The sequence below is a fragment of the Cherax quadricarinatus genome, chromosome 43 (genome assembly GCF_038502225.1).
Source record: "Cherax quadricarinatus isolate ZL_2023a chromosome 43, ASM3850222v1, whole genome shotgun sequence".
NCBI classification, from domain to species: Eukaryota; Metazoa; Arthropoda; class Malacostraca; order Decapoda; family Parastacidae; genus Cherax; species Cherax quadricarinatus.
Genome location: NC_091334.1, coordinates 19,282,251 through 19,297,992, shown reverse-complemented (window position 1 = coordinate 19,297,992; position 15,742 = coordinate 19,282,251). Strand labels below are relative to the sequence as shown.

The window sequence follows — 15,742 nt, the reverse complement described above, 5'->3', positions numbered from 1 at the left end:
TTTTACAGTCTCTTTTGTCCCCTTTCCCTTTATATAAAGGGACTATACATGCTCTCCGCCAATCCCTAGGTACCTTCCCCTCTTTCATACATTTATTAAACAAAAGTACCAACCACTCCAACACTATATCCCCCCCTGCTTTTAACATTTCTGTCATGATCCCATCAGTTCCAGCTGCTTTACCCCCTTTCATTTTACGTAATGCCTCACGTACCTCCCCCACACTTACATTCTGCTCTTCTTCACTCCTAAAAGATGGTATACCTCCCTGACCAGTGCATGAAATTACTGCCTCTGTTTCTTCCTTAACATTTAAAAGTTCCTCAAAATATTCTCGCCATCTACCCAATACCTCCATCTCCCCATCTACTAACTCCCCTACTCTGTTTTTAACTGACAAATCCATATTTTCCCTAGGCTTTCTTAACTTGTTTAACTCACTCCAAAATTTTTTCTTATTTTCATTAAAATTTCTTGACAGTGCCTCTCCCACTCTATCATCTGCTCTCCTTTTGCACTCTCTCACCACTCTCTTTACCTTTCTTTTACTCTCCATATACTCTGCTCTTCTTATAACACTTCTGCTTTGTAAAAACCTCTCATAAGCTACCTTTTTCTCTTTTATCACACCCTTTACTTCATCATTCCACCAATCACTCCTCTTTCCTCCTGCGCCCACCCTCCTATAACCACAAACTTCTGCCCCACATTCTAATACTGCATTTTTAAAACTATTCCAACCCTCTTCAACCCCCCCACTACTCATCTTTGCACTAGCCCACCTTTCTGCCAATAGTCGCTTATATCTCACCCGAACTTCCTCCTCCCTTAGTTTATACACTTTCACCTCCCTCTTACTTGTTGTTGCCACCTTCCTCTTTTCCCATCTACCTCTTACTCTAACTGTAGCTACAACTAAATAATGATCCGATATATCAGTTGCCCCTCTATAAACATGTACATCCTGGAGCCTACCCATCAACCTTTTATCCACCAATACATAATCTAATAAACTACTTTCATTACGTGCTACATCATACCTTGTATATTTATTTATCCTCTTTTTCATAAAATATGTATTACTTATTACCAAATTTCTTTCTACACATAGCTCAATTAAAGGCTCCCCATTTACATTTACCCCTGGCACCCCAAATTTACCTACTACTCCCTCCATAACATTTTTACCCACTTTAGCATTGAAATCCCCAACCACCATTACTCTCACACTTGATTCAAAACTCCCCACGCATTCACTCAACATTTCCCAAAATCTCTCTCTCTCCTCTACACTTCTCTCTTCTCCAGGTGCATACACGCTTATTATAACCCACTTTTCACATCCAATCTTTATTTTACTCCACATAATCCTTGAATTTATACATTTGTAGTCCCTCTTTTCCTGCCATAGCTTATCCTTCAACATTATTGCTACTCCTTCTTTAGCTCTAACTCTATTTGAAACCCCTGACCTAATCCCATTTATTCCTCTCCACTGAAACTCTCCCACCCCCTTCAGCTTTGTTTCACTTAAAGCCAGGACATCCAGCTTCTTCTCATTCATAACATCCACAATCATCTCTTTCTTATCATCTGCACAACATCCACGCACATTCAGACTTCCCACTTTGACAAATTTTCTTCTTCTTATTCTTTTTAGTAATCTTTACAGGAAAAGGGGTTACTAGCCCATTGTTCCCGGCATTTTAGTTGACTTTTACAACACGCATGGCTTACGGAGGAAAGATTCTTATTCCACTTCCCCATGGATATAAAAGGAAAATTAATAAGACCAAGAACTAGTAAGATAAAAATCAAAGAAAACTCAGATGAGTGTGTATAAATAAATGTGTACATGTATGTATAGTGTGACCTAAGTGTAAGTAGAAGTAGCAAGACATGCCTGTAATCTTGCATATTTATGAGACAGACAAAAGACACCAGCAATCCTACCATCATGTAAAACAATCACAGGCTTTCGTTTTACACTCACTTGGCAGGACGGTAGTACCTCCCTGGGTGGTTGCTGTCTACCAACCTACTACCTATATATATATATATATATATAGGTTGAGGTGGTTCGGACATGTAGAGAGAATGGAGCGAAACAGAATGACTTCAAGAGTGTATCAGTCTGTAGTGGAAGGAAGGCGGGGTAGGGGTCGGCCTAGGAAGGGTTGGAGGGAGGGGGTAAAGGAGGTTTTGTGTGCGAGGGGCTTGGACTTCCAGCAGGCATGCGTGAGCGTGTTTGATAGGAGTGAATGGAGACAAATGGTTTTTAATACTTGACGTGCTGTTGGAGTGTGAGCAAAGTAACATTTATGAAGGGATTCAGGGAAACCGGCAGGCCGGACTTGAGTCCTGGAGATGGGAAGTACAGTGCCTGCACTCTGAAGGAGTATATATATATATATATATATATATATATATATATATATATATATATATATTGTACATTAATTTTTGCTATTACATTTCTACATCTTTTCAGCATGAGGCCAGTGCCATTTATACCTTGGACACTATGTACTGTATATCTATTAAAATATTCTCAAAGTGATTTATGTTTGGCCTTTCAGGTCATCTATCATAATTACTCTACAGCTCCTGACATCCCTTTTATTATCACTGTGTGAATGAACAATCACAATAGCTATTTTCATCTTATTAGACTTTAATTTTTCATGAAGGTACTTTGAACTACATCTTGAGAAGTTACCTAACATCTTATTCACTCCTGCCTTCACAATCTTCACATTCATTTTTGTTCTCGTTTCCTTTTCACTGTATTTTACATTTATCTACCACATTAAACTTTCAATCTTACAAATCTTTTTTTCAGTCATCTTTTTTCTTACCATTCACAAAAGTAAACATGCATGCCTGCCTTTATTTTCAGGGTCCTAAGCAGGCACAAGACTGCTTTCAGTAGCCAGTAAACAGAGATGTGTCCTTGTCCTAATTTCCTTTCCCCATTATCACAGGGGATGAGGGGATGTATGTCACAGTGATGAGCACTGAGATTGCCACAACCTTACACCCCTTAATGTATAAAATTTGCATAGGTGAGAAGTTTTGATAATTCTTTAAACATTACTCACTGTATTTGTATATCCTTCAATCATTAATGAAGACCCAAGACAAAGTATGATAAATAAACCACAAACGAAACCACACTAACTTACCACCATAAAATTCAGGTCCAAGAATTTCCCTGACATGATGTGTGGAAAAGAGATGACTCTTCTGTTCGACTTCAGACTCCAGCGTGACTTCGCAATAAGAACATTGTACCAGTATCTTGTCGGGAGGAAATATACCAGCCCTCTTATTTTCCACACGACGATCAGTAAACCAATTTCTTATTTGCGACTGAAAAAAAAAATTTTAGTTACTTAAGCCTTACCTCACAAAATGAAAGGTTATAAAAAATATTCAAACTGTATATATCTGTATACGTATATAATGCACTAAAATAAAACAATCACAAACAAATGCACTATGTTCATTTAAATCTCTCATCACATTTTTTAATGGTTACCATACTACCTTCAGTTGTATGAGAATGAAAGTATGTACTCTCTCTCCCCTGTTCTCAGAAAGTCAATGAATAAAAAATATAAAACAAGAAAACCCACAACTCTCAAATGTATGAAGGAAACTGAATGATGAGTGTTCATGTACACATCTATTAAAGTAATTTAACAAATATGACAAGACTTAAGATTTTGTTAAAATATTTGAAACACTCACAATTACATACAGTGATTCAGGAAAAATAATGAGGACTCTTCAGATACAGTCATATATCCAATAAATCAAATTGCCAATAATTAAATGAAGGCAATATACAGCATCAACTTAAATGGAATTGGTTTAGTGCCTTAACATAAGATTTATTTATTTGACTAAAATGGGAAATAAATCACTATCCTGGTTAGCACATTTTTTCAACATATAGCTTTGGTTGCCACCTCCATATAAATACTTTAAATAGAATGCTTTAAATCTCTTCCCATAACTATTAAATGAGTAGTGGCATCTTTAACTTGTACTTTAACAAAATGTTAACCTATTCATTGTAATATTTATGTACATTTAAAGAACAATTATTATCATCATCACGTGGGTATATAAACACTTTCACCGTAGCAGCTTGCTCATTCGTGCTAGCTATCTAGCATGAGCATTTCATTGCTTGATAAATGTAAGTCTGAAATGTTCAAATGTTCAAACAATTACCAAAAAATCCAGTCTTCCTTTTCCCCCTGTACCTGAAAATGAAGATACTCAGTACCACTCACTGACTAGCAAAATAGGAATTTAGAAGTACATAGTGTTTATAAAAAGATGTTATAACATTGCTAATTTGAAGTACAGACGTATTTCGTATATTACAGAGCTATTTGGCCTTCTTGTCAAATATAGGGTAAAACCTCAGTGGGTCGTGAAAAATGAATGAATGAATGATTGTGTATGTATGAATGTATGTATATATGTATGGAATTATGTATGCATGTTAAAATCATTACCCAGAATATAGAACCCAAATGCTTCTAGGTTCATCTCTCATACTCAATAAAAGAAAAAAGTTGTGTATCAAACTGGATGGGAGAAAAAGGAAGACCAAAAAGGTGAATGAGAAGAAATATAAATAAAGTAACTATAAGAAGAAAGTCACAATGCCACGACTGGAACAATTCACAACTAACTTACAAATCAGAAATCAAAGCTAAAGCAATATTTCCATCAGTTCTGAACCATTATCATTTTGCAAAGGAATCAACGATGTCTCAAGACAGACCAAGTCATCTGTGGTAGTTTTCATTTCCAATCAATAATTAGAAAACAATATTTACCAAAAGGCAATGGAAGTGGAAGAAATGAGGGAGAATGGTGTAGAGCTGTAGAGTGAGTATTTCCAGGGTAAAGAATCATTAATGGGGCAAAGTAAACCATTCTAATTTTTCCAGGGAAGTTTTAATAATGTTGGTAGAATTTCTGACAATATGTTAGGTAAAAGGACACAAGTGCAACTAATGCGACATTTTATTGTGGAAACGTTTTGCTCTCCAGGAGCTTTGTAACAGCTTGACAAAGCTCCTGGAGAGCAATACATGTACATTGCTACAATAAAATGTCGCATTAATCATACTTGTGTCCTTTTACCTAACATGGCAAAAGTTGCCATGAACAACCAAAGTCAACCATTCTTACCTCTCTTAGTGCCTGTTTTGGTTATACACATCTTTAATCTCTACTTGTCCACACATTCCTGTTAACCCATTCCTTCAGTGTTAGTAAGTAGGTCATGTCACCCCAGGAGCATCTACGTCATATACTATTACTTATATGTACATAATTTAATTACTGCAGTCTATACATCACTAATTAATTTAGTCTGTGCTACATTAAGAACCTAGCCACCCACCTTAACAAAAACAACAATAAAAAAAAAGGTACATACCATTAAAGGCATAACTTACACAGCATTACAGTAGTCTGTTTTACATAGTACCTGTATTTAATATATAACATGAAGGTTGCCTCAGCGACTGTCTTTTTGGCACCATAACTTTGTGTAAATATTTCCATGGAATTTCAATTTAGCTTATTTACAAAATACAAGCAACTTATCATCAAACAGATGGGAGAACTGTATTCAAAAGAAACTTTGAAAGTAAAATAAAAACTATAAAAACCAAATATATGTATAGCACTTGCCACTTTGGCTCAGCAAATTAAAAGAAAACCTACCACCTGAGGCAGTGAAAGTTGGTAAATATTATGGCACTCACCCACTGCACTCCCATCATTTTGGCCAGTCGTGCCATGTTGACAGATGTTGGAAAGTGTTCATGCATGAAGGTAAACCTTAGGAGTTCCAACATCCTGGGTGATAGCTTAAGCCTGGATGATGCAGAGGGTTTAGCCTTGCCTCCCATTGCCTCTCTCTTACCTACAGAATTTTTGACAAATTAAAAAGGTGTCTGTAAATTGTTATATTCACCAAAAAATACTTCTGAAAGGTGTTTACAGAGTTAAGTTAAATCACCTTTTTTTGTAATTTACAAGTAACTTACTCAGGGACTCATTCATCATTAGTTTATGTGAAGCACCCAATAGGAGTGAGTAAATAATTCTAATACAGTGGACCCTCGCCTAACGATATTAATCCATTCCTGAGAGCTCAACGTTAGGCGAAATTATTGTTAGCCGAATTAATTTTCCCCATAAGAAATACACCAAGGCAGGGTGGCCCGAAAAAGAAAAACTTTCACCATCATTCACTCCATCACTGTCTTGCCAGAAGGGTGCTTTACACTACAGTTTTTAAACTGCAACATTAAACACCCCTCCTTCAGAGTGCAGGCACTGTACTTCCCATCTCCAGGACTCAAGTCCGGCCTGCCGGTTTCCCTGAATCCCTTCATAAATGTTACTTTGCTCACACTCCAACAGCACGTCAAGTATTAAAAACCATTTGTCTCCATTCACTCCTATCAAACACGCTCACGCATGCCTGCTGGAAGTCCAAGCCCCTCGCACACAAAACCTCCTTTACCCCCTCCCTCCAACCCTTCCTAGGCCGACCCCTACCCCGCCTTCCTTCCACTACAGACTGATACACTCTTGAAGTCATTCTGTTTCGCTCCATTCTCTCTACATGTCCGAACCACCTCAACAACCCTTCCTCAGCCCTCTGGACAACAGTTTTGGTAATCCCGCACCTCCTCCTAACTTCCAAACTACGAATTCTCTGCATTATATTCACACCACACATTGCCCTCAGACATGACATCTCCACTGCCTCCAGCCTTCTCCTCGCTGCAACATTCATCACCCACGCTTCACACCCATATAAGAGCGTTGGTAAAACTATACTCTCATACATTCCCCTCTTTGCCTCCAAGGACAAAGTTCTTTGTCTCCACAGACTCCTAAGTGCACCACTCACTCTTTTTCCCTCATCAATTCTATGATTCACCTCATCTTTCATAGACCCATCCGCTGACACGTCCACTCCCAAATATCTGAATACGTTCACCTCCTCCATACTCTCTCCCTCCAATCTGATATTCAATCTTTCATCACCTAATCTTGTTTTAATGTAACTTAATCTTGTTTTAATGTAACTTAAGAGTCTTCAATCTTTCTTCATAAGGAAGATTTCTAATGCTATGTATTAATTTAGTCATCCTACGCTGACACCCCAAAGTATGAAAAAAAAAATTTTACCACATGAAATATTAATTTTAATACACACAAACTGAAGAAGACATGTACAATTACATGACACTTACCTTTATTGAAGATCTGGTGATGATTGATGGGATGGGAGGAGGGGAGTGTGTGGATGGTGTTAATGTTTAGAAGGGGAATCCCCTTCAAGTCCTTTTCCGGGGTTACTTCCCTTCTTCTTTTAATGCCACTAGGACCAGCTTGAGAGTCACTGGACCTCTGTCGCACAACATATCTGTTCGTAGAGCTCTATACCTCCCGTTCCTTTAAGATTTGTCTAAAATGGGTCATAACATTGTCATTGTAATAGTCACCAGCACGACTTGCAATAGCTGTGTTAGGGTGAATTTCATCCATAAAGGTTTGCAGTTCAACCCACTTTGCACACATTTCCTTAATCTTTGAAGTAGGCACAATGGATTCCACAACTGGCATAGGCGTCTCAGGGCTAGCCCCAAACCCTTCAAAATCTTTCTTAATTTCCATACTAATTCTCACCCTTTTTATCACAGGGTTGGCACTAGAAGCTTTCTTGGGGCCCATGGTGACTTATTTTGCAGGTGCAATCACTAAAAACGCTGTGATAATATGAAATGTTCCGATTGTATGTTTGGATGCGACTGCGGTAGCTGGCTTGTAAACACTGGCACCCATGGGACAAGTGAGGCGCGCTCAGGCCACACGTGGACGCATCTCGAATGGAACGAATCGTGTTGGGCAAGTTTTTTAGCGCTAGCCGAGGCAAAATTTTTGCGTTAAAATATATCGCTAGGCGGATTTACCGTTATGCAATGCGTTCGTTAGGCGAGGGTCCATTGTACTGAATTCCATTTCTAAGTATTTAGACCATGAACAATTCCCCACACCTTCAAAATATACTAAAACTTTAGAAACAAAATAAGCTTAAAGCTCTCGAATCAAAATAAACTTAAAGCTATTAACACTCCTGTGGACATGTTTACATAAAAAATCGTATACAATAGTATAAAACAAGGCAACTATCCTCACCAGATCAACAACCCTATAATGTTCCTAGACTTTTAAGACACTAACTGCACTACTGTAAAAATACCTGTAGGAAAATACCTTGAAAAATGTTTATGTTTAAACTTGAGCAGAATCTTATAATCAAGACTATAACTGAATGTAATTCTTCTCAGAAAGTCATTATCAACTATTGTAGAGTATTATTATTATTATGTTCATAAGGAAATGCTAAACCCACAGGGGTCACAGAGTGCCTGATGAATGGGAGACAATCATTTTTGATTACAGCATTCAAGATCTCAAAATTATGTGTATTAAATTTCCTCACATTCCACAATACAGTGGACCCCCAGATATCGGCCAGTGCAGATATCGGCCAAATCCTGGATTTCAGTTGGCAACTCAAGAATCAGCCGTACTGGACGCGTCCACCCGTCACACCAAGTGCATGAGCCAGTCTGGAGGTGTCTCAGTGAGTGAGCAACACTCCACGCATTCATCCAAACATTTTGTTATAATCCATTGTTTTTTGTGGTTGCTTATTGAGTGTGACTGTGAAATAAGCCACCATGGGCCCAAGAGCTAACCATTGAAGAGTTGCAAGACCTTCAACTGCAACAGAAACAGACCACAGTTGAGGAAATTGGTTCAGAGGAAGAGAGAGGGAAGAAGGTGCCTTCTTCAGTGATTAAGGACATTTGTGCAAAGTGGAGGGAGGTGCAAAGTTTTGTGGAGAAATATCACCTAAACCAAGCTGAAACAAGCCATATCTGCAACATGTTCAGTGACAAAACCTTGTCCCACTTCAGGCAAATCTTAGAGATGCCAGAAATAGACCTCTCTGGACAGTTTTTTTGTTTGACAGGGGTGCAGGACTCAAGCTGGTCCTAGTGTCAGTAAAAGGTAAAGAAGGGAAGTAACCCCAGATAGGGACTTGATAACCTGAAGTCCTTATGGAGGGGGATTCTCCTTCCAAACAATAATCAGCCTTCCCTCTGTCCTCCCTGTCTTCCATACGCCAACAAGAATCTTCAATAAAAGTAAATGTGATATTAAATGTTCATTTATCCATTTCATTAGTCATTTTATTTAGTTCTCATTTGTTCCATTCTCTCTACATGTCCAGACCACCTCAACAACCCTTCCTCAACCCTCTGGATAATAGTTTTCGTAATCCCGAACCTCCTCCTAATTTCCAAACTTATAAAACTGGGTTGCTTAAATGTGCGTGGATGTAGTGCGGATGACAAGAAACAGATGATTGCTGATGTTATGAATGAAAAGAAGTTGGATGTCCTGGCCCTAAGCGAAACAAAGCTGAAGGGGGTAGGAGAGTTTCAGTGGGGGGAAATAAATGGGATTAAATCTGGAGTATCTGAGAGAGTTAGAGCAAAGGAAGGGGTAGCAGTAATGTTAAATGATCAGTTATGGAAGGAGAAAAGAGAATATGAATGTGTAAATTCAAGAATTATGTGGATTAAAGTAAAGGTTGGATGTGAGAAGTGGGTCATAATAAGCGTGTATGCACCTGGAGAAGAGAGGAATGCAGAGGAGAGAGAGAGATTTTGGGAGATGTTAAGTGAATGTATAGGAGCCTTTGAACCAAGTGAGAGAGTAATTGTGGTAGGGGACTTGAATGCTAAAGTAGGAGAAACTTTTAGAGAGGGTGTGGTAGGTAAGTTTGGGGTGCCAGGTGTAAATGATAATGGGAGCCCTTTGATTGAACTTTGTATAGAAAGGGGTTTAGTTATAGGTAATACATATTTTAAGAAAAAGAGGATAAATAAGTATACACGATATGATGTAGGGCGAAATGACAGTAGTTTGTTGGATTATGTATTGGTAGATAAAAGACTGTTGAGTAGACTTCAGGATGTACATGTTTATAGAGGGGCCACAGATATATCAGATCACTTTCTAGTTGTAGCTACACTGAGAGTAAAAGGTAGATGGGATACAAGGAGAATAGAAGCATCAGGGAAGAGAGAGGTGAAGGTTTATAAACTAAAAGAGGAGGCAGTTAGGGTAAGATATAAACAGCTATTGGAGGATAGATGGGCTAATGAGAGCATAGGCAATGGGGTCGAAGAGGTATGGGGTAGGTTTAAAAATGTAGTGTTAGAGTGTTCAGCAGAAGTTTGTGGTTACAGGAAAGTGGGGGCAGGAGGGAAGAGGAGCGATTGGTGGAATGATGATGTAAAGAGAGTAGTAAGGGAGAAAAAGTTAGCATATGAGAAGTTTTTACAAAGTAGAAGTGATGCAAGGAGGGAAGAGTATATGGAGAAAAAGAGAGAAGTTAAGAGAGTGGTGAAGCAATGTAAAAAGAGAGCAAATGAGAGAGTGGGTGAGATGTTATCAACAAATTTTGTTGAAAATAAGAAAAAGTTTTGGAGTGAGATTAACAAGTTAAGAAAGCCTAGAGAACAAATGGATTTGTCAGTTAAAAATAGGAGAGGAGAGTTATTAAATGGAGAGTTAGAGGTATTGGGAAGATGGAAGGAATATTTTGAGGAATTGTTAAATGTTGATGAAGATAGGGAAGCTGTGATTTCGTGTATAGGGCAAGGAGGAATAACATCTTGTAGGAGTGAGGAAGAGCCAGTTGTGAGTGTGGGGGAAGTTCGTGAGGCAGTAGGTAAAATGAAAGGGGGTAAGGCAGCCGGGATTGATGGGATAAAGATAGAAATGTTAAAAGCAGGTGGGGATATAGTTTTGGAGTGGTTGGTGCAATTATTTAATAAATGTATGGAAGAGGGTAAGGTACCTAGGGATTGGCAGAGAGCATGCATAGTTCCTTTGTATAAAGGCAAAGGGGATAAAAGAGAGTGCAAAAATTATAGGGGGATAAGTCTGTTGAGTGTACCTGGTAAAGTGTATGGTAAAGTTATAATTGAAAGAATTAAGAGTAAGACGGAGAATAGGATAGCAGATGAACAAGGAGGCTTTAGGAAAGGTAGGGGGTGTGTGGACCAGGTGTTTACAGTGAAACATATAAGTGAACAGTATTTAGATAAGGCTAAAGAGGTCTTTGTGGCATTTATGGATTTGGAAAAGGCGTATGACAGGGTGGATAGGGGGGCAATGTGGCAGATGTTGCAAGTGTATGGTGTAGGAGGTAGGTTACTGAAAGCAGTGAAGAGTTTTTACGAGGATAGTGAGGCTCAAGTTAGAGTATGTAGGAAAGAGGGAAATTTTTTCCCAGTAAAAGTAGGCCTTAGACAAGGATGTGTGATGTCACCGTGGTTGTTTAATATATTTATAGATGGGGTTGTAAGAGAAGTAAATGCGAGGGTCTTGGCAAGAGGCGTGGAGTTAAAAGATAAAGAATCACACACAAAGTGGGAGTTGTCACAGCTGCTCTTTGCTGATGACACTGTGCTCTTGGGAGATTCTGAAGAGAAGTTGCAGAGATTGGTGGATGAATTTGGTAGGGTGTGCAAAAGAAGAAAATTAAAGGTGAATACAGGAAAGAGTAAGGTTATGAGGATAACAAAAAGATTAGGTGATGAAAGATTGAATATCAGATTGGAGGGAGAGAGTATGGAGGAGGTGAACGTATTCAGATATTTGGGAGTGGACGTGTCAGCGGATGGGTCTATGAAAGATGAGGTGAATCATAGAATTGATGAGGGAAAAAGAGTGAGTGGTGCACTTAGGAGTCTGTGGAGACAAAGAACTTTGTCCTTGGAGGCAAAGAGGGGAATGTATGAGAATATAGTTTTACCAACGCTCTTATATGGGTGTGAAGCGTGGGTGATGAATGTTGCAGCGAGGAGAAGGCTGGAGGCAGTGGAGATGTCATGTCTGAGGGCAATGTGTGGTGTGAATATAATGCAGAGAATTCGTAGTTTGGAAGTTAGGAGGAGGTGCGGGATTACCAAAACTGTTGTCCAGAGGGCTGAGGAAGGGTTGTTGAGGTGGTTCGGACATGTAGAGAGAATGGAGCGAAACAGAATGACTTCAAGAGTGTATCAGTCTGTAGTGGAAGGAAGGCGGGGTAGGGGTCGGCCTAGGAAGGGTTGGAGGGAGGCGGTACAGGAGGTTGGGTGTGCGAGGGGCTTGGACTTCCAGCAGGCATGCGTGAGCGTGTTTGATAGGAGTGAATGGAGACAAATGGTTTTTAATACTTGACGTGCTGTTGGAGTGTGAGCAAAGTAACATTTATGAAGGGATTCAGGGAAACCGGCAGGCCGGACTTGAGTCCTGGAGATGGGAAGTACAGTGCCTGCACTCTGAAGGAGGGGTGTTAATGTTGCAGTTTAAAAACTGTAGTGTAAAGCACCCTTCTGGCAAGACAGTGATGGAGTGAATGATGGTGAAAGTTTTTCTTTTTCGGGCCACCCTGCCTTGGTGGGAATCGGCCGGTGTGATAATAAAAAAAATAAAATATAAAAAATTCTCTGCTTTATATTCACACCACACAATGACCCTCAGACATGACATCTTCATCACTCATGCTTCACACCCATATAAGAGCGTTGGTATAACTATACTCTCACATATTCCCTCTCTTTGCTGCCATGGACAAAGTTCTTTGTTTCCACAGACTCCTCAGTACACCACTCACCTTTTTTCCCCTCGTCAATTCTATGATTCATCTCATCTTTCAGAGACCCATCTGTTGACATGTCCACTCCTAAATATCTGAGTACATTCACCTCCTCCATACCCTCTCCCTCCAACCTGATATCCAATCTTTCATTACCTAATTCTTTTGTTATCCTCATCACCTTACTCTTTCCAATATTCATTTTCAATTTTCTTCTTTTACATTCCCTACCAAACTCATCTACCAACCTTTGCAACTTCTCTTCAGAATCTCCCACAAGCACAGTGTCATCAGCAAAGAGCAACTGTGACAACTACTTCATGTTAGATCCTTTATCTTTTAACCCCACACCTCTTGCCAACACCTGAGCATTCACTTTTCTTACAACCCCATCTATAAATATATTAAACAACCATGGTGACATCACACATCCTTGTCTAAAGCCTACTTTTACTGGGAAATAATCTCAATCTCTCCTACATGCTCTAACCTGAGCCTTACTATCCTCGTAAAAACTTTTCACTGCTTTTAATAACCTACCTCCTATTCCAAATATTTGCAACATGTGCCATATTGCCCCCATATCCACCCTGTCATATGGCTTTTCTAGGTCCATAAATGCCACGAAAACCTCTTTACCCTTATATAAATACTGTTCACCTATATGTTTCACTATAAACACTTGGTCTATACACCCTCTACCCTTCCTAAAGCCTGCTTGTTCATCTGTTACCCTACTCTCCATCTTACTCTTAACCCTTTATCGGGCAAATGGCCATAAAATTAGAAATTCGAACTGAACTCCCTATAGTGGATAGAGTAACTCAATATAAGGTCAATGAGCCTATATAAATGGAATTCTGATGGTTAGTTTTCAAGCAACTGCAAATCTCCGAAGCACGAAAATTTCCGACCTTGCCCGACATAGGGAGTATAAATCTGAATGTTGCAAACTTGCAATTGTTAATAAAACACCCAATAACTATTTTTTAAATTTATTATACAAACAGACAATATCAAAAACATAAATGGAACTTGTATCAAAACAGTTTGTATGTATTAGAAAAATATAAAAATGAAACAAATAGCAACAAGGACACTTTGCAAAGGGATAAAACTTTCAAGTCCCATATTCCTGAGATTCATGAGGAAGACCAATTATTCTATATTGCTAATTGATAGTATGGTAGTCCCTGAAACAATTTCTATTACTCTTTATGCACAGATTTACTTTGCATACAGAACACTGAAATGAGGATGTGACATATTTCTTCGAGTTGCTGCAATACTTGCAACTAAATGGCTTTTTCCCTGGCAGTGGCAAGTAGTTTAGAGTTCTGTCAAGCTTAACACTGTCATCAGGCCTTTGTGCACGTTGGCCCTGCACAACTTTCACTATGCTGACACCACTGGAAGTACATGGTGAATTACAGTTGTCCCTCGCTTTTCGTAGTTCTCGGCAATCGTAAATTTCGCCAATCATAGGGGTATTTTCGTATAAACATGGACTCGCTTTTCATAGGTTGACTCGCGAATAGTAGTTCATCCGGGACATGTACGCACGGCGTGAGCCGGGGCGGCCTCCCTACCCAGCCAGTCTGGCATTGTTTAGCAGTGAGTGAAGGTCCCCTCAAGTGCTCCTACTAAATATTTCATAATATTCCACCCATTTTAGTGCTTGCAAGTACTAAATAAGCTACCATGGCTCCAAAGAAAGCTCCTAGTGCCAAGCCTGTGGTAAAGAAGGTGAGAAATATGTACAGTGACAAAGTCTTGGGCCATTTTAGGGAAGGGTTAGAGACGCCAGAAACAGAGCTCTCTCCACAGTTACTTTGCGAGACAGGACTAGAGTGACTCTCAAGGTGGTCCTAGTGGCATTAAGAAACAGAGAAGAGAATCAACCCCAGAGAAGCAACTGGTACCTGAGGTGTTGCTGGAAGGGGATTCCCCTTCCAAACTGTAAACAATCGAATCTCTCTCCTCCTCCAGTCTCCCATACACTAAGAAGAATCTCCAATAAAGGCAAGTGTTATGCTGTTAATGTTTCATTCATCATTTCCCATTGTACTGCTTATGTACTACATGCATATTTCAAGTAAAAAAAATTTTTCTTTTAATACTTCTGGGTGTCAGGAACGGATTAATTGTATTTACATTATTTCTCATGGGGAAAATTGATTCGCAACTCGTAAATTTCGTTTATAATAGCTCCTCCAGGAACGGATTAATTACGAAAAACGAGGGACCACTGTACTTGGTGAAGGTCTTGTAGATGTTCTTAGGGTGCTGCCTCTAAACTTTTGTCCTTTAGACCTTGCAGTGACAGATATCATTCCTGAAATACTTCAGTGCCATACACTTTGTATTTAGTGCTCGAGAATCACGGCAGTAAAGAAGCCATGCATTCACAACAGCAAGATCAAGAACATAGGCAAACAGCCGCATGTACCAACGTTTAGATTTCATTGGTGTTCTGTACAGATGCACCAACATGTTACTTTTGTCAATACCTCCCATGTTTGCATTATAGTTCTTGATGACTGCAGGGCACTGTAAGTGGTCTTTGTTCTTTGTAGCCTTGTTATATCTTTCAACAAGACTCAGAGGATTGACCCCAACATCACTTGTCACTAAAGTCACAACTTTGTTGTCCTTCCATCTTACAACAAGGACACCATCATTGTTTTTGAAGCTAAAAGTGCCCCTGTCCACAGTGTTCCTTTCCATTTGTCTGATAGGCATCAGATCTGGCTTACCACATCTATTTCCACGTACTGTTCCAGTGTATCTGCAGTTATACTTGTCTCTTAGTAGCTTGACCAAAGGTAGACTTGAAAGAGAAATTGTCAGCATAGATTGCTGATGTATTGGTCTTGTTCATAGTTGCTGCAAGTACCAGAACAATCTTTGTACTTATTGGAAGTTTAGTTTCTTCTTGTGGAAGCTTTATGGGATGGCTGTCAA

General features: G+C 39.3%; 2 protein-coding genes across 7 annotated transcripts in view; one reads left to right on the top strand and one right to left on the bottom strand.

Annotated features, from left to right (window-relative positions):
- Window positions 1-15,742, top strand: part of LOC128694345 (uncharacterized) — a 396,715-nt gene that overhangs the window by 102,083 nt on the left and 278,890 nt on the right. The gene's annotated exons all lie outside the window — the stretch shown is intronic.
- Window positions 1-15,742, bottom strand: part of LOC128694150 (uncharacterized) — an 82,078-nt gene that overhangs the window by 14,066 nt on the left and 52,270 nt on the right. For 2 of the 3 annotated variants that reach the window (XM_070093639.1, XM_070093640.1), the window contains exons 3-4: window positions 5,799-5,959; window positions 3,186-3,372 (exon numbers count right to left, since the gene is read on the bottom strand). In XM_070093639.1, the coding sequence (XP_069949740.1) occupies window positions 3,186-3,372; window positions 5,799-5,959 (348 nt within the window). The remainder of the gene's footprint in view (window positions 1-3,185; window positions 3,373-5,798; window positions 5,960-15,742) is intronic. The other variant, XM_070093642.1, reaches the window with a different exon arrangement.